Source organism: Phacochoerus africanus, chromosome 9 (assembly GCF_016906955.1).
Source record: "Phacochoerus africanus isolate WHEZ1 chromosome 9, ROS_Pafr_v1, whole genome shotgun sequence".
Lineage (NCBI taxonomy): Eukaryota > Metazoa > Chordata > Mammalia > Artiodactyla > Suidae > Phacochoerus > Phacochoerus africanus.
In genome coordinates, this window is record NC_062552.1 from 94,109,172 (window position 1) to 94,130,556 (window position 21,385).

The 21,385-nt window shown below is 49.5% G+C and overlaps 1 protein-coding gene across 2 annotated transcripts in view; it reads right to left on the reverse strand.

Moving 5' to 3' along the window:
• Nucleotides 1–344: 344 nt before the first annotated feature.
• ZFYVE26 (zinc finger FYVE-type containing 26) overlaps nucleotides 345–21,385 on the reverse strand; it is a 72,426-nt gene continuing 51,385 nt past the window's right edge. For both annotated transcript variants that reach the window (XM_047794969.1, XM_047794970.1), the window contains 11 exons: nucleotides 19,634–19,854; nucleotides 16,766–16,913; nucleotides 16,299–16,508; nucleotides 15,188–15,406; nucleotides 9,910–10,107; nucleotides 8,726–8,925; nucleotides 7,559–7,700; nucleotides 7,209–7,268; nucleotides 5,496–5,678; nucleotides 4,876–4,920; nucleotides 345–1,823 (listed from right to left, as the gene is read on the reverse strand). In XM_047794969.1, coding sequence (XP_047650925.1) covers nucleotides 1,620–1,823; nucleotides 4,876–4,920; nucleotides 5,496–5,678; nucleotides 7,209–7,268; nucleotides 7,559–7,700; nucleotides 8,726–8,925; nucleotides 9,910–10,107; nucleotides 15,188–15,406; nucleotides 16,299–16,508; nucleotides 16,766–16,913; nucleotides 19,634–19,854 — 1,830 coding nt within the window. In that variant the 3' untranslated portion in view covers nucleotides 345–1,619. The remainder of the gene's footprint in view (nucleotides 1,824–4,875; nucleotides 4,921–5,495; nucleotides 5,679–7,208; nucleotides 7,269–7,558; nucleotides 7,701–8,725; nucleotides 8,926–9,909; nucleotides 10,108–15,187; nucleotides 15,407–16,298; nucleotides 16,509–16,765; nucleotides 16,914–19,633; nucleotides 19,855–21,385) is intronic.

Consider the following 21,385-nt stretch of genomic DNA (forward strand, 5'->3'; position numbering starts at 1 on the left):
TGGGTTTCTAGCTCCTTTCTCTCAAGAGGAAAAGTGAGATCAACAGGCTGAGCTCTGGCTGGTGGGAGGCTCACAGCTGCGGAGTTTTCCTCACACCCCTTACTTGCAAAACCAAGTCATGAAATACAGCAGGCCTTGTCTTTTCTTTCTTTCCTTCCTTTTTTTTTTTTGCGGGGGTGGCGGGGGCGGCGTGGTGCGGCATATGGAGGGTTTCAGGCTAGGGGTCTAATAGGAGCTACAGCTGCCAGCCTACACCACAGCCACAGTAATGTGGGATTCGAGCAGTATCTTCAACCTATACTACAGCTCATGGGAACGCCGGATCCTTAACCCACTGAGCAAGGCCAGGGATCGAACCCACATCCTCATGGATATTAGTTGGGTTTTTTACCGCTGAACCACAATGGGAACTCCCAGCAGACCTTTTCTAAAACGTTGTCGCATCTCGGGTGGGAAGCCAGGCCAGTGCATATCAAATAAAGGAGCACTTCACCTAGTTTCCCACCAGCCAGATGTGACCTATTTCATTATCTCCTTGTTGAACTCTTGTCTCTGCGCCCAAGTTCAAAGAGAACTCTTGACACACCTTGTTAAGACAAAGAAGTGCACTGCTTTCTCAGTGACACTGGGTCTCTGCGTATCCATCCTGCCGTCCTGAAGAGAAGCAGGAGGGAAGAGCGAATGACTTCCTAACCAACGTAAGGGGCACGATTAGGACTGTAACTCAAATAGGCAACATCTAGCCATTCAGTCCCAGATCTTGGCTAGTTTCTCTCCCCAGACTCTCCAAGAGGAAGCTGCGTTCTCTCACTCTGCGGCACGAATATTCACAAAAGCCAGAACTGTGCTTGCAAACAGCCCTCCTGCAATCCTGTCACCTTTCTCTCCCTGCGGATAAATGCGTAGCTGCCCTTCCTGCCCATGTGTGTGGGGCGCTCCAGACACAACCACGTGATCGGGTGGCCCTGGCCTTCAGATGCCAGCATCCGAGGGCCCTTCGGATCACGCTACCTTCCAAAGACTCACGGTGACTCTTGTGCTTGTGAGAGGAGAGAAACGCAGAACGGCTTTATTCCTCAGATGGCCCCAAAGCCATCTCTGAATTCTGGGAAGGGAAAGAAGGAAAAAGAGGCCACCTTTCAGATGGTGCTCAATGATCCTCTGTAAATCCCTTCCCGTCAGGCGGGGCTCCTGGGACGTCTTCGCACAGAGGGGGCTGTGTACAAATAGGATGAACCCGGGTTAAGAACCAAAAACGCAGGAAAGGTTTTCAGGTGGGCAGAAGTCTAAAGTAAAGTGCCTCTTTCCAGTGGGGGAGAATTTCATTTGTTCGGAAATGCTTGGGTGTAAACACGTGTGCACAGGACCATGCACACACACGCACTCACTCTGAGGTAGAAAGGACTGGCCGTCTCCAGACACACACACAGATTCCACAATCTTACAGAAACATGGCACTTGCGTGAAAGGTCCTGTCCTTGCCCAAGGCGGCAAGTTGGGTCCAATCCAGCTCTTTCTGACTTGGGTTAAAGCCAGGGAAGTCCCGTCCCCCAGGAGGAAAGACCTGGGATCAGGTCCATCACTCCCGACCCACAGTCCTCAGGCCCAGAGGCCCAGGGTCACTTCCTGGAGCCTGAGCTGTGGGCACCCCGGCTGTGGCTCGTCAGAAGCCACTGGGAGCAGATGTCTTGCACTACGGCATCCCCGCTGCTCTTGGCGGCCTGCTGCACCTGCTGGACGAGGACTGCGGCCCGAGAGTGCTCCTGCTTCACAGCAATCAAGTAGGCAGAACGCAGTTTGCAACACGTCAGGTACGCCTGAACCTGGCAGTTGGGGGTAAGACGGTGGAAAGGAAACTGTCACTGACAAGTCACCCATGGGCACAGAGCTCAGGCAGACGAGGTGGTGCTTCCTGCCTTACTGCATTACAGCCACTCTTTTTTTTTTTTTTTTTTAATTTTTTTGGTCTTTTCTAAGGCCGCTCCTGTGGCATATGGAGGCTCCCAGGCTAGGGGTTGAATCAGAGCTATAGCTGCCAGTCTACGCCAGAGCCACAGCATTGCGGGATCTGAGCCACATCTGCGACCTACACCACAGCTCACGGCAACGCCAGATCCTCAACCCAGTGGGCAAGGCCGGGGACCGAACCTGCCACCTCATGGTTCCTAGTCGGATTCGTTAACCACTGTGCCACAGTGGGAACTCCACAGCCACTCTTTTTTTTTTTTTGTCTTTTTGTCTTTTCTTGAGCCGCTCCCATGACATGTGGAGGTTCCCAGGCTAGGGGCCTAATTGGAGCTGTAGTCACCCGCCTACATCAGAGCAATGCAGGATCTGAACCTCATCTGCGACCCACACCACAGCTCACAGCAACTCCGGATCATTAACCCAGTGGGCGAAGATCGAACCCACAACCTCATGGCTCCTAGTCGGATTCGTTAACCACTGTGCCATGACAGGAACTCCCACAGCCACTCCTTAAATATTCTGGACACGAAGTTACTATACTGTATTATTTTAGTGTAAAAAGTTATTACCCATAAGCTAAGGGTTTCGAAAAGAAGGCAGACAGGTAGGCAGAGTCTGGCCTCTGTCACTCCAAAGCCTTCCTCCTCACTCTCCTGGGCTCTCCAGTTTCCTCCTGGCTTCACTGCCCACAAACTGGTTTTACAGTTATTTGGGTGATTACTTGATTGATGGCTGCCTCCTTGACCAGAAAGGCAGGAAGCAGGTCTGCCCTCTCTCCCCCTTGTAACCCTGGTGCCTAGCGCAGGGGCTAGCGTGGAGGTGTTCGTTGAATATGCATGAAAGCAATGAATGAATGAATGAATGAATTGAATGAATGAATGAATGGGCACACAGAGCCCCCTTCTCTATTTTTGTTTTCAACCTGCTGGATGAAAACTCTTTTAATAAGAAATGTGGGGAAGACAACACATCCTCACAATTAGAAAAGGTCTCATGAAGGCCTAAGCCCAGGATGACTTGACTTGTTGTTTGGATCAGAGGCAGCTCAGTTTCCTGCATTCTAGACAAACGCCCAGCTTGGTGGAGACAAGAGCCCCTTCCTTCCCTGGCCCCCACCTCACCAGTACCTCCCTGCTGTCAGTGTTACAGGCCACCTGCCAGTGAACAGCAAGGCCCCGGCGAGCTGCCGCTGAGCTCCCACTAGCTGTCTTTCTGCCATGACAGTCCTCCTGGTGGATGGAGGGGACTCCTCTCTTCATGTATCAATGCTTCATCCTTTTTGCCTTGTCACTAAAGTCTTCCTTTCCCAAGCTCAATTACAGATAATCTCCTACAGTGAAATGCCTGGCATGCTTTTTCTTTCTTTCTTTTTTTAATGACCACACTTGTGGTATATGGAAACTCCCAGGCCAGGGACTGAATCTAAGCCAAAGCTGCAACCTACGCCACATACGCCACAGCTGCAGCAACGCCGGATCCTTAAGTTACTGCACTGGGCTTGGGATCGAACTGGCTCTGCCACAGAGACAAGCCTGATCATTAACCCACTGTGCCACAGTGGGAACTCCACATTCTGAGCTCACTGAAGGGATCAAGGTGGTGTTCTGTTGCCCAAAATATTTGCTCTCACCCAGGCCTTCAGCTCGACTTGCCACCAGCACACATTAAACAGAACATCACAAGTAGGCAGGCAAAACTCCCACCTAGAGGAGGAGGTGAGTATTTTTTAAGAAAGTCTGGACTACAAACTGAATGAAGCTGTTTTTGGGGGGCAAGATCTTGTGGCCTGAGATCACTTAGGTGTGTCAGAAAAGCTGCTGAGAGGAAAAACTTGAAAAAGTATTAACAACAATCTAGGTTTTAGCGCCCATCTTTCCAGGGGCAAAGCCTCTGCCTACTGAGTTGGAAGCCTACCACAGGCTTGGAAAAAGAACCATAGTCTGAGAATCAGGGAGCCTGGGTGTCTGGCCTGGCTGCTGGGTTTTCATTCTGATTCCAGAAGCGTAATTTTCCACATGTGAGGATGCCAGAATTCCATCCCTTCTGCGGGATCTCACCAGGATGTTGCAGAATTCAATGAAGAAATGTTAAGAGCATGTTCTCCCTAAACTCTCCAGTGGAAAAAACGTCTGCAGATCCAGTCCTGGGATTAGGGATACCGCCACGGGGAGCGGCAATGTGGCTGCATGGGAAGCTGCCTGCCTAACGATAATCTTCTCAAGGGACTCAGCGGCCAGATCAGTCCACGGCTAGCAGCCAGGGCGGTCTGGCTTGTTCTTCTCAGGCCTCTCTTGGCCCATGGACCTTTCTCCAGATGGCAGGTGGTTCTGGCCTGTGGTGAGCCACGCATAGGAGCAGCTAGGCATACTTTTATTCCAGCTGGCACTCCTCCTAAAGGTTCACTGATTACCTACTCAACAGGGAGAGCTTGCAGGCATCAAGGGAAAGGCCTGTTCTGGAGACTGAGGCACCAGTGGACACTGCTGCGTAAAGAGTTGTTTTTTTTTTTTTTTTTTTTTCCCTTTACTGCAGAAGGTACCCCTGTTCCTCCAGGACAGAGATGCTGGCTCACTCCAAGAACCTCATTCAGTGAGTCAACCTGAAGATGGAAGTGAGGATTTCCTAGGGCTCTGAGACAAATCTGCCACAGCAAATGCAGATTCTAGGGCAGCCTGGGACACATGTGTCTTGGGGATCAAGAAATGGGAAGGCACAGGCTTGTGTGGTCAGTGTTCTCGTGTCTACCACCTGCTCCTTCCCTCCGGGTCCCAGCTCCACCTCTGGATAACAAAGAGGATGAGGTGCCCTTTGCAAGGCACTGTTGTGGGGAGCGAGGAATGAAGATGAAAAGGCAAGTGCAAAGCACTGATCCTGAGCACCACCCAGCAAGGAGGCAGTTCTGCTTACCTTGTTGTCATCATTATGTATCGCCTGGATCAGGCCCTCCAGCTCCTGTGCAGAACACAGACACAGTGGTCGTGAGAAGAGTGGGAGCCAGGGCCCAGCCAGTCTCAGCCCAGCCATCCTGACCCTGGGTGGGGAGGCCTGGCCGACCCTTCTTTAAAAACCCAACTTCTCCCATAAGAGCCACAGAGGAAATCTAATGATAGCACTAAGCATGGGAACCTGAAAAGAAACAGCAAACAGGCATGGATGTAGCTGTGTTCATCCCACAAAGAAGCCATCAGGGGACAGATGTGCAGGTGACATGCATCTAAGGCCACCTGCACGCACATGATCTACAGTCACAGGAAGAAACTCAACTCTGTCAGTCTGCAGATGCTTCTGGGGGCCAATAACATGAGACAATGGGGTGCTGCGGGACAGCTTCCAGATACGGAGGTTCTCACCAGGAATTTTCAGGCCAGGGAAGGGTTGATGAGAGGGAGGCCATTATTACAGAGGCATCAGAGGGACAAAGGGACCTTGTAGAGCTCCAGGTACATCGTGGGGAAGAGGAAATAGAGAGGGGGACGTGAAGACCCTAAAAGAGACGGAGGAGCCAAGAGGTCCGGGAGCGAGCGCACCTGCGGTGGGATTCGCTTGAAGGCTTCCAAGCAGTTGAGCAGGATGGTGTCCCCGTCGCTTTTGGCCGCCATGCCCGATTCGCTGACGCATTTGAGCAGCTGGCGGATCTCACCATACTTCTCTCTCTCCACCAGCTGCCGGGCTGCTCTGCAGTAGGTCGTGGCAGCATCCAGCTGGAAGTCCTAGAACAGAACATGGGGTGACGGGCATAGGGAGGCAGGGACCTCAACAGAGGGAAGGAAGGAAACATTCACGGAGCTCCTACTGGGCTTGGGGTAGGTAGGCTGTATTTTTTTTTTTTTTCTTTGGTTTTTCCTTTTTGGCTGAACCCATGGCATTTGGAAGTTCCCAGGCCAGGGATCAAACCTGTCCACCACAGCAGTGACAATGCCGGATCCCCCAACCACCATGCCACTAGGGAACTCCTAGAAAAACCATGTTGACTGCAGTGCCAACAGAAAACATATGTACATGAAAAATAAGCAAAATGTTCCTCTTTTGGAGTGTGGCAGACATTTAGGAAGCAACCATAAAAAAATCATAATTTTGGTACTTAAACTGCTACATCTCACTCACTGCCATGTCACTTTCTGAAAATATTCGAATCAAATTCCCAAGTTTAAGAGTTCTTATTGTGGCTCAGTGGGTTAAGAACCCAACCAGCATCCATGAAGATGGGGGTCTGATCCCTGGCCACTCAATGGGTCAAGGATCTGGCATTGCCACGAGCTGCGGTGTATGTTGTAGACGTGGCTCGGATCTCGTGTTGCTGTAGCTGTGGTGTAGGTCAGCAGCTACAGCTCCGATCTGATCCCTAGCCTGAGAACCTCCATATGCTGGTGCAGCCTAAAAAAAAAAAAAAAAAAAAATCCCAAGTCCAGTTCATTCCGTAATGAGTCACCTTTCTCTTGGAAAAAGGATGTTGGGGATTGATACCGGCCGCCTGGGACCTTTGGTGCTCTGTTAAGAGATGCCCTGGGGGCTCTTCACGTCAACAAAAGACTGATTGGCTAGAAACTATGGGATAAACAATCTGTTGCCTTGGGGTCTGGGAAGAGCTATTGCTCTGTCTGCCCAGCAAAGGAGAGCTTTATCCAACACAGAAAACAGGTGGGAAGAAAGAAATCTGTCGGGTTGACTCGTTCATTAAGCCTCAGATGCTGGAGCAGCACAATGTGTTAAGACCCTGCCTATGACGGGCCTCACAGTGCCCGAATGTCACTGCGTGGTGGGGGGTGATTTGGAGAGACTCTGCTTCTCGTGGTTTCAGTGCTCTGCTCCAGGGCCATAGCTGTACCTGTGTCCTCTCATCACGAGGGACAGAAGATGTCCTCCTTGAGTCTGGGTCACGGGGGGATGGAGGACAGAGGGGCAGCCCTGGCTGCCAGTGGCCACTTCTGCTGAACGGGACCCCACCCCGAGTCACGCTTCCCCGCCAGGAGCACAGCTGCGCGGAGCTGCTCTAGACCGGCTTTACGGTATTTCTTTGATAGCTTTTGATGAATTTGTCATTGGCTGCATGGCTTTCGGCAAAGTGGCCCATGACCTCGAATTTGACCCAGTTCTGTAATAGCCACCTTGTTGCCTGCATTCTGGATGCATGCGTAAATCTGCTTTCCTCGCGATAAACACTTTCTGAAGAATAATCCCTCACAGAACCGCAGTCATGTGCCCATCACCCCTGGTATAATCCAGAGTAATCTGAGTCATACCTGCAGGACGCGGAATGCAATTCCAAAACCATCTTCTACGTTTTTCCCTCCTAGCATGACCTGGAAAGGGGAGGGACACACGCTGTGAGGAGCCAGGCTTACTGCAGCAGCCCCTCCAACAAGAATGAGGCTCCCATTTACTCATTTCTTCAACTAATATTTGTGGAAACCCTATGGAATGTGGGCATGGGAGAGACAAGAGTAAACCAAATAGACTCCATCGCTGTGGCTCACGTTCAGCAGCCATCACACATACTGGAGGAAGAACTAGGTGACTGCAACTATGATACAGGTTCTGGAAGAGATCAGCCTACGGGGGATGGGGGGGAGTCCTGTGACATCAGGCCTACCTTGCAGGCAACATCCATTTTCATGTGGTTGTTTCCAAACAGGGTTGGCAGAGGCAAGGAGGTGATCTGAGAGGTCCCAGCACTTTCACAGCGATGTAAGAACCTGGTCACTTCCATCTGCAGCTGAAGTGTGTTCATGTGCCTGTGGCGACAGGAGACACACGGTCCAGCCTCAGGGGTGACTGGGGCCAGGGGGATGGAGGAGTCACAATAGGATGGCACTGCAGAAGGTGAAGGAAAGGATGTGGTGGGCCAGATGGGAGCCAAGGTGCCCTCTGAGCAATTGTGACAAGACAAAAATGGGCAGGAGGCATTTTCAGAGCACAGCGTGCTGCTAACACAGGAGAGGGCGGTCGAGGGGGACATGAACCCTGCCCTCCAGAGTTCAGAGGTCAGAGAGGGGAATAACGAACACACACACAGGAGCTAGCGCTTGGGACTACGAAGAGATAAATGGTAGTGGGAGAGCATCTCCTTCAGATGTGTCCGCACTGAGGGCTCGGCAGGCATGAAGGCTGACAGGAGGGAAGGACTTGGGGTGCCTTACGCGCCACAAGGAAGCAGCATGAGGTGACATGGAGACACGGGCAGGGCCCGGACCATGCAGGACCTCTTCTGCCTCTTGTAAGGGTTTGGGGTTTAGTCTCATGATGCCAGGCCCCGCTCTCCTCTTACAAGCTCCTCTGGAGGCTTTCAAGACTGGCTTGTATCAGACAGTCATCCAGGAATGACTCCTTTCTTTTTAGTGGCATATATAAGTTCCCAGGCTAGGGGTCTAATCAGAGCTGTAGCCACAGGCCTACACCACAGCCACAGCAATGCGGATTCCGAGCCGCGTCTGTGACCTACACCACAGCTCACGGCAGTGCCGGATCCTTAACCCAATGAGCAAGGGCAGGGATTGAACCTGCAACCTCATGGTTCCTAGTCAGATTTGTTAACCCCTGCGCCACGACGGGAACTCCATAGTGGGGTTCATTAATTGCTGAGCCGCCAAGAGAACTCCCCATAATGATTTCTGTTCCATGTGCGTGTGTGTGTGTGTGTGTGTGTGTGTGTGTGTGTGTTTTTCCTGAGGGCCCAGAGATGGTTAAGGGCAGTTTCATCACTGACAGACCCTTGGTCTCAGCCTTTCTGCCCCGCCCTGTTCCCTAAACCCCGAGCTACTTTGACACATCAGCTGCGGTCATCTTCTTTCGGAAGAAGGTGGTTTTCTTCCTTCCCGTGCGGCGGGAGGTTTCTTGGAGGTAGATCTTCAGGTGGTCCTTGGCCTTGAGCAGCCACGAGAGCTTCTCTCCCAGCTCTGTGTATGTCTTCGCTTTGTGGGTGAAGAACCGGATACAGGTCATGGCGGCTCGGACTTGGTCCTGGAAGAGGAAAGTGAATGTTCAGGTCAAAAGAAATCAGGGATGTGGAAGGGGTGTGAGGAGAATTCTGATCGGATTCCCACCCATGAAGCCTGGTTGCCAGCACCCCTTCCCATCACCAGCTGTCCTGCTCGTTCATATCCTTCACACCGAGGCCCAGGAGATCCAAAAGAGAACTGACTGGCTGGGCTCTTGGGAAGGAAGGACACTAGTCCACCCCAGAGGAGATCTTTAAGCAGGAGACTTCTGGTTCTCCATCCAGCTTGCCTTCCCTCTTACTCTGGCACTGAATAATTCACCTTCTCTGTGACTGAGTGTTGGCTGCCCTCAGACAGATGGGGAGCGACACGGACCCCTCTCCCTTCAGGGCTCTTCTCTACACACCCTCACTCCCCCGTCGTTCCGTATGAAATCTGCATTCATGCTGCATGTAGATCTGGAAACCTCCATGTCCCTCTTTTTCACCTGTACATTCCTTGAGTTCTGAAGACTGCCACTGCTGACAAGAGTGAAGTCTACCCCTTCAGGATGAGGATGGAAATCCTGATATTATTTAAGAATGCTAGACAGCGGAGTTCCCATCGTGGCGCAGGTGTTAACGAATCCGACTAGGAACCATGAGGTTGTGGGTTCGATCCCTGGCCTTGCTCAGTGGGTTAAGGATCGGGCATTGCTGTGAGCTGTGGTGTAGGTCGCAGACTCGGCTCGGATCCCGAGTTGCTGTGGCCCTGGTGTAGGCCGGTGGCTACTGCTCTGATTAGACTCCTAGCCTGGGAACCTCCATATGCCGAGGGAGCAGCCCTAGAAAAGGCAAAAAGCAAAAAAAAAAAAACAATGCTAGAGAGCAACATGCATTTGCCGAAGCCTTAGTCAAGGAGCAAGGCTGGGGACCAAACGACCATCTCGTTCCGTCATCTTGCGCAGTCTCCTTGTGTGGCAGGGCAACAGTGACAGAGGCAGAGGGCAGGATGGGGCTGCTCTTACCTTCATAAACTGCTGCAGCTCATACAGAACGTGGTAGTAGTTCTTCTTCTGTAAATGCTGGCAGGCCGCAATCAAGTACTTCCCCCAGCTTTCTAAGGTTGGATCGATGGATTCCAGCAAGTTTTCTAACACGTGTAGCTTCCCACTTTTATAGCTTGGCTGGAAAATGCCTTCTATGAAGACTTCTGGGGGACTCTCCTGGAGGAGGGCAAGGCAAAAAGGCGGAGTTGAAAGCCCTTTTCTTCTTCTTCTTTTTTTAATAGCCGTACCTGTGGCACATGGAAGTCCCCAGGCCAGGAGTCAAATCAGAGCTGCATCTGAACCTGCGCTGCAGCTTGCAGCAACATTGGATCCTTAACCCACTGAGCCACCATGGAAACTCCAAAGGGTCGGAAGTCTGGAGCCTGGTCCTGGCACTGTCGGGGACCCATCCTGAGCTCCCTTCCGCTCATACTCCTTCAGGATCCTCCTGCAGCAGTGCTTCTTAACCTTTCGTGTCACAGGGAGCTCCCTTTGAGAATCTTACCTCAGTGACGACTCCTCTTCTCTCCTTCCCTGTACAGAAAAGCTGATGGAGTTATCTACACTCCCTGTCTCTAGTTTATCTTTGGTGATTGTCTCCTGAACCCACTCTCATCTAGCTTTCGTATCTATGACTCCATTAAAACTGCCATAGAGATCACCAATGATCTCTATGTTGCTAACTCTAAAATGCCTCATCCTTGTTTTCCACTTGCTCTATCAACAGCTTTTCATACAGCTGATGGCTTCTTCCTTGAAGATTTTTCTTTTCTTTTCTTTTTTCTTTTTCTTTTTAGGGCTGCACCGAAGGCATATGGAGGTCCCTAGGCTAGGGGTCGAATCAGAGCTATAGCTGCTGGCCTACACCACAGCCACAGCAATGCCAGATCCAAGCCGAGTCTGTGACCTACACCACAGCTCATGGCAATGCCGGATCCTTAACCCACTGAGTGAGGCCAGGGATCGAACCTTCGTCCTCACGGATTCTAGTCAGATTCATTTCCGCTGAGCCACGACGGAAACTCCAAACATTTTTCTTTATTTGGCTCCCAGGACACCACGCCCACCAGGTTTTCTTCCTATTTCTCTGGCTATTCCTGCTCAGTCTTATTTTCTGATTCCTCCCTAGCTCCTCAGGGCTGAGGAACCTGTTTGCTTTTCTTTACTCTTTTGATTTCGTAAGTCTCATGCCTTTAAATCTATTTGCTAACTACATCTATAATTATTTTCTATTTCCAGCCTGTTCATTCCTTCTGAACTCCAGAATGGTATATTTAACTTATATCCAATGGTAGACACAAAAAGTCCTCTTGGGTATCTAGGACACATTACATCTAAAAGTGCACTCTTGATTTTTTCCTTTTAGTTTTTTTTTTTTTTTTTTTTTGCTTTTTAGTGGCATATGGAAGTTTCCAGGCTAGGGGCCTACGCCACAGTGCACAGCAATGCTGGATCCTTTAACCCACTGAGTGGGGCCAGGGATCGAACCCTCATCTCATGGATACTAGTCGGGTTCTTAACCCACTGAGCCACAACCGGAACTCCAGCACTCTTGATTGTTTCTTGTTTATCTGCTTTATGGCAATCTTCCCTTTCTCAGATGGCAATTTTGTTCTTCTACTTGTTCAGGCCCAAAACCGTAGCCATCTTTCACTCACACCCCAACATTAGCGGGGAGTCCCTGATGGCCTAGCAGTTAAGGATCATTAGTGGGAGCTCCCCGGTGGCCTAGAGGTTAAGGATCTGGCATCATTACTGCTATGGTGCAGGATCCCTGGTCTGGGAACTTGACATGCTGCAGTGGTGGCCAAAAAAAAAAAGTCATTAGCAAATTCTATTGTCTCCATCTCAAAATACAGAGTATCTGAATGTAGCTGGCCACTTCTCACCCCTTCTATGCACTACCCTAGCCCAAGTCATCATAACCACTTGCCTGGAAGACTGCGAGGGTCTCCTCTCCGGTCCACCATCTTTCACTCCTGCCTCTTTTTTTTTTAAATCTCATGTGAACCAATCAACCTGAGTGATTCCATTAAAAGAGATCATGTGACTACTCTGCCCCAACTCTTCCAGTGGTTTTCCGTCTCACTCAGCACAAAGCCCAAGTCCTCATAATGTCTATAAGGCCCTATATGATCTGGTCCCTGTTAGCTTTCTGACTTTACCTGTCACCACCCTTTCCTCAGCTCACTCTGCTCAAGCCACCCTGGCCTTTGCCCTTGCTCTCAGCCTGCACCACATCCCCCACAATCCATATGGTTCATTCCCCTCCTAGGCCTTTCCTTAGATGTCGTCCTGGGCATCCTGTTTAAAATTGCACAATTTGCCCTTTCCCTCTCTTCCACTTTTTCTTTTTACTCACCACCTACACTGCATATTTTATTTGTTTTGTTATTGTCTCTCTCCCTATTACAATGTAAGTTTTGTAAGAGCAGCTATTTTTGCCTGATTTTTTCCCCCCACTGTTGTCACTTTAGTGCCCAGGATAGTCCTTAGCTATTTGATAACTATTTCTTGGATGAATGAATACATGAGAAACATCATGGACCAACGCCTCAGGAAAGTACACACATGTACTCATACTCTCACTTCTGAAGTTCATCAGAGACCCTGAGTCATAAACCCCCATTCCATCGTCATAGAAAGAAAATCATTTGGCCCTTTAGACTTTAGATTAGGAGTAAGAAACGGGGAGTAAAGGATGGTTATAAACTCAGGGTGGGATAGCCACGCCGGCCTTGCACTGGGCACAAGCCGTCTAAAAGTGGAGGGGACCTGGGTTTGGAGAACATCTGGGGTGAGCGAGGGCCCCTTTCCCAATTTTGGCTTTTCCTAAAAACTTAAACCTAACCCAAAAGTTGTAAGACACATTTTAAGAAACAGGGGGATCAGCTACATTGGAAAGCTGGAATTCCTCAGGAGAGCGACCCCTTAAGAGCTTCTGTTTCATCCATTCATCTATCCACTCACTCATTCATAACCAGCACTAGGGCCTAAGACACCAGATAAGGTAAATATGGGCCTCCTTGGTCCAGGTGGGAAAACACAACTATAAATGAATAGTTGCAATTCTTATGCAATAACAGAGCTATATTCTAGGTACAGTGGTGGTTATAGGAAGAGGTGAAGGCTCAGCAGAGAGGGTCTGGAAGAATAAACAGGAGTGTTTCAAGAAAACAAGGAGGTGTCTGGCCTTCTAGGCAGGGGGATCAGCAGTGCAGACTCATGGACATAAGAAAGTGCAAGGTACAGGCAGGAAAATTTAAGTAATCTGGCAGGTCTGGACTATAAAGCACAGATAGGATTCGCAGTGAGAGTAAACTGGAGAAATATGGGGAGCTGGTCCTGCTGGGTTCTGTATTCATAAGGAATCTGGACTTCATCTTGCGGCCATGAAGGACCCACCTTTTAGAGAGAGAGGAATAACATGAATTAGGAATAACATAAATAATATGTATTATGTTTTGAAAAGCCCACTCTGGGATAGTGTGGTGGTAAGTGGTAAAAAAGCAAAGAATAGGGTTAGAAACACCACGTCTTCCATGTTCTGGCATTTAGTCAGTTTGCACAATGTTTTTTGTTTTGCTTTTTTCCCTGTTGTTCCCCACCTGCTTGAGAAGGTAAGATATTTCAGTTCAAGGGTAGCTGTGATTACAAGAGATAAAAAGAAGACTTCTCTCCTAGCTCTGACTAAGGTAAAGCGGGGGCAGTGCTGTCATCAGCTTATACCGAAATAAGTAAGTAAGCAGCTTAACGCTCTGGACTGGTCATCAGTTAGAAGAAACAGAACTGGGTGGGGTAAAGCAGTTTCACCTCACAGCTCATTTGGAAACCGAGGAAAAGGAAAAAGGTTAGGAATTAAACACCAAATAATATAACTTTTACGATGGTCTTGGGAGCCGATTAATAGTTAAGACACAGTAGCTATGGCAGTATGAAAATATTGCCCTTTCACTGTCCTGTAGCAGGTACGGTTATCATACTCTGTGTACTGTTGACTCACCTGGAGAAATGCTGAGAAGTTTACCATCTGTAAGCTTTCACTGGCTGCCATTTTGGATGAGGGCAGCAGACTGAAACTAAAGTGTAAGTCGAATTCCTTTAATTTTATATGAAATTTTGTACGAATCGGTCAATTCCTCAGAAAATTTTCATGGGATATTCTGATAAAAAAGGGAAGGCCAAAGGGTCCTGACTTGGCTTAACCATAGCTCCAAAGAAATACTGCACTTCAGGGGTGCCTTGGCCTCCTGTGAGAGGAGGGCAGAGGATGTGAGGTGGGGAGGAAGGGAGAGCACACTCTCCTCCCATGAGACTCTTGAGGCCCAAATAAAGGATCTGAGCCTTGGGTGCTTCCTGGCCTTTGTGGTAACAACTCTGAGTGGATGAGCAGCTGGGTCAGTAGCAGGACACAATCCCAGGGCAGGTGGGAGGTGTGTGGAAACAGAGAGGTTAAGCAATTTGTCCACAGTCACATGCCAAGCATCTTATTCCAGAGACCATGCTCTGAGCTGTCATGTGGTTCTGCTATACATTTGGGGAGAAGGGATGACATCTGTCACGGACAATCAGAAGGGTAATCTTGGAATACTACTCAGCCATAAAAAAGAACAAAATAATGCCACTTGCAGCAACATGGATGGAACGAGAGAGTCTCATACTAAGTGAAGTAAGTCAGAAAGAGAAAGACAAGTACCATATGATATCACTTATACGTGGAATTTAAACTATGGCACAGATGAACCTATCTACAGAACAGAAACAGACTCACTGACATGAAGCTCAGACTTGTGGTTGCCAAGGGGGAAGATGAGGGAATGGCATGGACGGGGAGTTTGCAATTCATAGACGCAAACTATTACATTTAGAATGGATAAGCAATGAGGTCCTGCTGTGTAGCACAGGGCACTGGATCCAATCACTTATGATAGGGCATCACAGAAAATAATGTGAGAAAAAGAGTGCTTTTTGTATAGATGTATGCCTGGGTCACTTTGCTATATAGAAGAATTTGACAGAACACTGTAAATCAACTATAATAAAAAAATTAAAAAAGAGAAGAAGGGCAATCTGAGATTCAGGTGAAGACTTAACGCATATTCATCCAACTGTGATGTGGTTAGACAGAATCTTCCACTGGGACCTGACTGTGCCAGAGGTGCTCTCATAGCTCAACCCTGGGTTAAGTATAAGGAGGGGGTTAAAGCCCTGAAAGCCCGGTGGGTCAAGCCAGCAGTGCCACGTCTGCATGTCCCACCTTGTGGAGGAGGTGCAGCAGGGCTTCCCGCAGGCAGCTGTGCCGCACGTAGAAGCTGATGATGGCCAGGTTGGTGCTGTAGTTATGCAGGTAGAAGAGGCATTCTTGGTAGTAGGTGTTGTTCATGATCTTCCCTTCAGGAATCACCTCCAGAGAGAGGCTCTGGGTCCGAAGTGTAGCTTCCAGCTCTTTCAAGGTGGCCAGGTAATCGTCATCTTGCTGCCAAGAGAGGAGAGGGTACGAGGCCACTCAGGGAACGCCCAGCCTCTGAGAATATTGCTTTCAAAGATGGCTTAACAAGGTAGAAAAAACCCCACTCTGTAGTTTTTTTTTTTTTTGCATGTGTGTCCTTTTAGGGCTGTGCCTTTGGCATAAGGAAGTTCCCACACTAGGGGTCTAATTGGAGCTGCGGCTGCCAGCCTATGCCACAGCCACAGTAACAACGGATCAAAGCTTCGTCGGTGGCCTACACCACAGCTCATGGCAATGTCAGATCCTTAACCCACAGAGTGAGGCCAGGGATCGAATCCACATCCTCATGGATCCTAGCAGGGCTCGTTTCTGCTGAGCCACAAGGGGAACTCCCACTCTGCAGTTTTATGGGTAGGAAACAGGCAGGATGTAACATTATAGATATTATCAACTATATAACACAATTTAATTCAAAAACATAACAAAATACTTACCAAAATCTAAATACTGCCAAAGTCTGGGTATAGGATTATAAGTGATTTTCATTGTTTTAAAAGCAGTTTTCTGTAGTGTCCTTTCTTTTTTTTTTTTTTTTTTTGGCCACAGCCATGGCATGTGGAAGTTCCCAGACCAGGGATTGAACCCACACTGCAGCAGCAACCTGAGCCACAGCAGTGACAATACCATATCCTTAACCTGCTCTGCCACCAGGGAACTCCCTATATTTTCTTTTTTCAAAAAAGAAAATTGACTCTATATTACTTATCTGACCATATACAATGGGAAGAACAAAATCCAAACCTGACAGCTCTGAGCCAGGGCTGCTGCTGTCAGCTGGATGGAGGCTGATCCCTTCCCCAGGCCTTTACTGCTCCCGGGCCTCCCACTCTGAGCTGATGCTCTGCTCACGTGCTCTTACCACGGACAGGAGTGGCCTCGCCGTGGACTCCAGATACTCAACCACATCCTGTACCAGTCTGGAGCCATGACTCAGCTGATTGAGGTCGAAAGGGGGCTTCAGACAGCGACTGAACTTCTCCCGTGCAGCGGTGAGGTTTCCAGCTTTGAGGCAGGCCATGCCCCACGCGTGCCACGCCCCAGTGGTATCAAGGCCAGTCTTTGTGGAGACCTGGAGGGAAAGCTGCTCTCTTAGGAGGGGTACCTACAGCCAGGCCTGAGCCTTCCAAAGACCTAGCCTATTCCCTTGTTGCCAATCATCTCCCTCCCCGACCCCTGCACCTGCCATTCCTCCCACACAGGCAAACTGGTCACCCTAGATGCTCCCCGTGGCCAAGGACAACTGAGGAGGTGGCAGTTCCCATCCGCAAGGTTAGGCAAAGGTAACTCGTTGCAGCAGGGTAGATGTCAGCCTGGTCTGAGCCTCACCTCAACGCCCAGTTGGTAGTACTCTGCTTCCAAGAGCTGGTTCCTTAGCCTGGTTACTGCAGACGGTTGCAAGATCTGATCCAGAGATGGCACGTGGCGATAGGCGGCAGCAACTAAAATATTCAGCACGTCTACCTTGCTGATGTAGCTGCAGGGAGGAAAAGGACAGCGATGCGGTTACATGGGGTCTTATCAGAACAGGTGCTGCTATTGCATTTCCAGGGTGAAAGGTGAGTATGAGGACTGCGAGGTACATGGGCGAAAAGGCTCTGGAGTCAGACTCTCTGAGTCTCAACTCCATCACTTAGCAGCTCTGTGACCTCGGGCAAGTTAGTTAACCTTCCTCTGCCTCAGTTTTCTCATCTTTAAAATGGACATAATGACAGGGAGTTTTACAGATAAAACGAGGGCCTAGGATGGTGTCTGGAGCTCTGCAGGCACTCATCAAATGTCAGATGTCAATACACGGAGCAGGGACACTCTGGGACACTCAGGTCTTTTATTTGAGGCAAGGCCTTCACACTGAATGAATGTTGGGCGCTCACCAGCGACCTTTTGCTTTTTGGTTCTTTTGAACCCTTGCTTGGGAGAGCGTATACAGACTGTACCAGGGTCCTGCATTCCTGGTCCATACAGAGGCCACATCATTACCATTCCCTGGAGGTGCTGGTAGATTCCAGTGTCCTGGACTTGACATCCTCTCCCTGGGTTATGGATGGACTCTTGTTACTAGGACGGCTGCCTGTGATCTTACTCCTGACACCTGGTGATTGCAAAAACCTAACAACAGAGCCCAGAAAGCTGGATCATTCTGCTTATTGCTGCCTGCGACAGGCCTATGCTCAAGGTTCTTGAATCTTGTGTCATAATTCTAGCAAAACCCCCTGTGGACCCTCCCAATTCCCAGCTCATCCACCCAGATGTGACTCATGTGGTGTGTTCCCAGCTCTCAGTCCTCTCCAGACTGGGGAGCAGAGAGCATAATTTCCCTTGACGTATCCACTAATCTCCCTGCAAGTAACTTCAGTACATTAGTGGTTCTCGGTGGGGCAGGGAGAGCACAGTGTGTAAAAGCCAATTTGGTATCACCATGTACTGTACGTGTGTAAAAGGTGGTGTGAGTTTTGTTTTTATTTATTTTTTTTTCTTTTTTTGGCCAACCCGCGGCATATGGAGCGCCGGGAGAGGGATCAGATCCAAGTGGTAGGTACGACTTACACCGCAGCTGCGGCAATGCTGGATCCTGAACCCACTGTGCTGGGCTGGGGATCAAATGTGCACCCCAGGGAGTTCCCGTCATGGCACAGGGGTTAACGAATCCGACTAGGAACCATGAGCTTGCGGGTTCGATCCCTGGCCTCGCTCAGTGGGTTAAGGATCTAGCGTTGCCGTAAGCTGTGGTATAGGTCGAAGACGTGGCTTGGATCTGATGTTACTGTGGCTGTGGTGCAGGCCAGCGGCTACAGCTCCAATTTGACCCCTAGCCTGGAAAACTCCATATGCTGCAGGTGCGGCCCTAAAAAAACAAAAACAAAAACAAAAGATGTAGAATCTTTTGCCTCTTGGTACAAAAGAGTGAAATTAACTCCTTTATATTTCCTTCCACTTCCTGTCCCACCCGGATCTGCTTTCTCAACCTTCCGGTATTTGAGAATGAGAGTGATAAAACTAACATTTTTGGAGTACGCAGGCTCAGTTCTTAATCCTTTATGTGTATACTCTCATTTTATCCTCATGACAGCCCTACGAAATAAGTATTATTATCATCTCTGTTTTCAAGAGGAGAAACCTGAGGCCCAGTTAACAGGCTTGTCTGTGATTATAGAATCAGAAGTGTGAAGCTGAGAATCACTGAGTCTGCTTTCTGGTGAGTTTGCAGGCAAGTACTCTGAGCAAGTGCCTGAAGCCCTGACACGTCAAGGGAAAGTATGCTCTCTGCTCCCCAGTCTGGCGAGGACTGAGAGCTGGAAACACACCACATGAGTCACATCTGGGTGGATGAGCTGGGAATTGGGAGTTTGCATTGTCAGGTTAATGAATGGAGGCAGAACAGGTTGTGCAGGGGCCTAGGGCCTCATCCTCCCTTTTCCATAGACACGTCTACTTTATGACTCAGATTCCTCCCTGAGATACAGGGAGAGACCGGTCCCTAGTGTGCTTTATAGATCTGTTACCTAGAACTCCCTGAGGCCACGGTCTGAATTTGGTCAAGACCAGGGTAGAGTTTTGGTCAAGGCTAGTAAGCACTGGACACTGGGGAGGACATATTTTCTCTTCTTTTCTTTTTTCTTCTTAGGGCTGTACCCGCAGCATATGGACGTTCCCAGGCTAGGGGTTGAATTGGAGCTCTACTGCCGGCCTACACCACAGCCACAGCGACACGGGATCCGAGCCACATCTGCGACCTATACCACAGCTCCCGGCAACACTGGATCCCCAACCTACTGAGCGAGGCCAGGGATCGAACCCATTTCCTCATGGATACTAGTCAGATTCATTACCGCTGAGTCACAACAGGAGCGGCGCACAGGTTAAGACCCAGAAAATGTCACAGACTAATGGTACTCCCCTAAATTGATTTTAATTACAAATGAACCAAAGTCCTTCTTTCTGACTGGTGGATCCACTAGAGAACCTGCCTGGAGGATCTACTCAGGGAAAGAGAAGGACACAGGCTGTCCAGGCAGGGTGACAGACAACTCTTGTGATGTGGCAACAGCATTTCATCAACATTAAGCAGAGACACAAAACAGTTCAGGGTATCTTGTCAGAGGACGAGAGGGAGGTGAAAACGCACAGTAGGGTCAGAAAAAGGCGCTGGAGAGACACGACCACCCTGTCAAAGAAAGGCGATTCAGCTCCGCTCACCTGTCGCAAAGGGCCAGGTCCTGGCTCCGGCCAGCCTTGACAAACATCATCTTGGCGCTGAAGAGCAGCTGCTTCATGATGTCTGTGAGCAGCCCCGCATCCACTTCTGGGTTGCTGAGGCCCTGGGACAGCTTGCAGCAGTGCTCGATCAGCTGGTGGCCACAGGCGATGCTGTCCTGGTGCAGACTGAGGATGGCTATGCACAAGGAAGAGCTGGGGGCCTGGCAGGGGTGGAGGAGGAGAGACACACAGCGTGAGTTCAGGGACCCAGTGCAGGGACTTCAAACGCAGCGAGATGGCAGGAATTATTCTTCCCATTTCGTAAAGCTTGAAGGACCCTGGAGGAAGGAGCCAACAAGTCCGCAGAAAAGCAGAAGTGGAACTAAATACATTTCAGACATCCTAAGCAGCCCTGCCAGAGCTCTGGCTGCTATTTTGTCACCTCACTGGGAAGAAGGCAGCTGTGTCTATGTTCTTACCTACCTCAGCAGGTGCCCTCCTTTTTCTAGTCTCTTCTCCCACTAACACGGGTGCTCCTTAAGGCTGGCTTGGAAGACAGTCACCTTGCTTGTCTGGCTACGTGGAGAAGCCTCTGCTTCAAGCCACTGGACAGAGTGCTGCTACATTAATATTCCAAAAGCACATTTGGAAAGCTTCCATCATCCCTGATGTCTACCAGGGACTGACTGACTGCAGAGTTCAAGGCCCTACACATAGATAGCCCATTTCAACCCCACATTTAACGCCTCTCTAATAACATCCTAGGTTGCCTCCAAATTAATCCACTTCTAGTTCCCCAATCATTTAAAAAGATATAGTTGATTTACAATGTTGTGCCAATTTCTGCTATACAGCAAAGTGACCCAGTCATAAACACACACACACACACATTCCCTTTCTTCCTTCCTTCCTTCCTTTCTTTTCCGGCTACACCTGGGATATGGAAGTTCCCAGGCTAGGGGTCGAATAGGAGCTACAGCTGCCGGGCTATGCCACAGCTACAGCAACTTGGGATCCCAGCCACATCTGCAAGCTACACCACAGCTCACAGCAATGCTGGATCCTTAACCCACTGAGCAAAGCCAGAGATCGAACCTGCATCCTCATGGACACAAGTCAGATTCTTACCACTGAACCACCATAAGAAAGAACTCCCACATTCCTTTTCTTATATTATCTCCCATCATTGTCCATCCCAAGAGACTGGATATAGCTATCTGTGCTTCACAATGGGACCTCATTGCTTATCCACTCTAAATGTAACAGATTGCATCGACTAACCCTAAACTCCTAGTCCACTCCCCTCTCTCCCCCGCCCCTCCACCTTGGCAACCACAAGTCTGTTCTCTAGGTTTATGAGTCTGTTTCTGTTTTGTAGATAGGTTCATTTGTGTCATGTTTTAGATTCCACATATAAGTGATATCATATGGGATTTGTCTTTTTTTGTTGTTGTTGTTGTTGTTGTTGTTGTTGCTATTTCTTGGGCCGCTCCCGCGGCATATGGAGGTTCCCAGGCTAGGGGTTGAATTGGAGCTGTAGCCACTGGCCTACGCCAGAGCCACAGCAACGCGGGATCCGAGCCGCGTCTGCAACCTACACCACAGCTCACGGCAACGCCGGATCCTTAACCCACTGAGCAAGGGCAGGGACCGAACCCGCAACCTCATGGTTCCTAGTCGGATTCGTTAACCACTGCGCCACGACGGGAACTCCCTTTCTTTTTTTTTTTTTTCACTTTGTAGGACAGCACA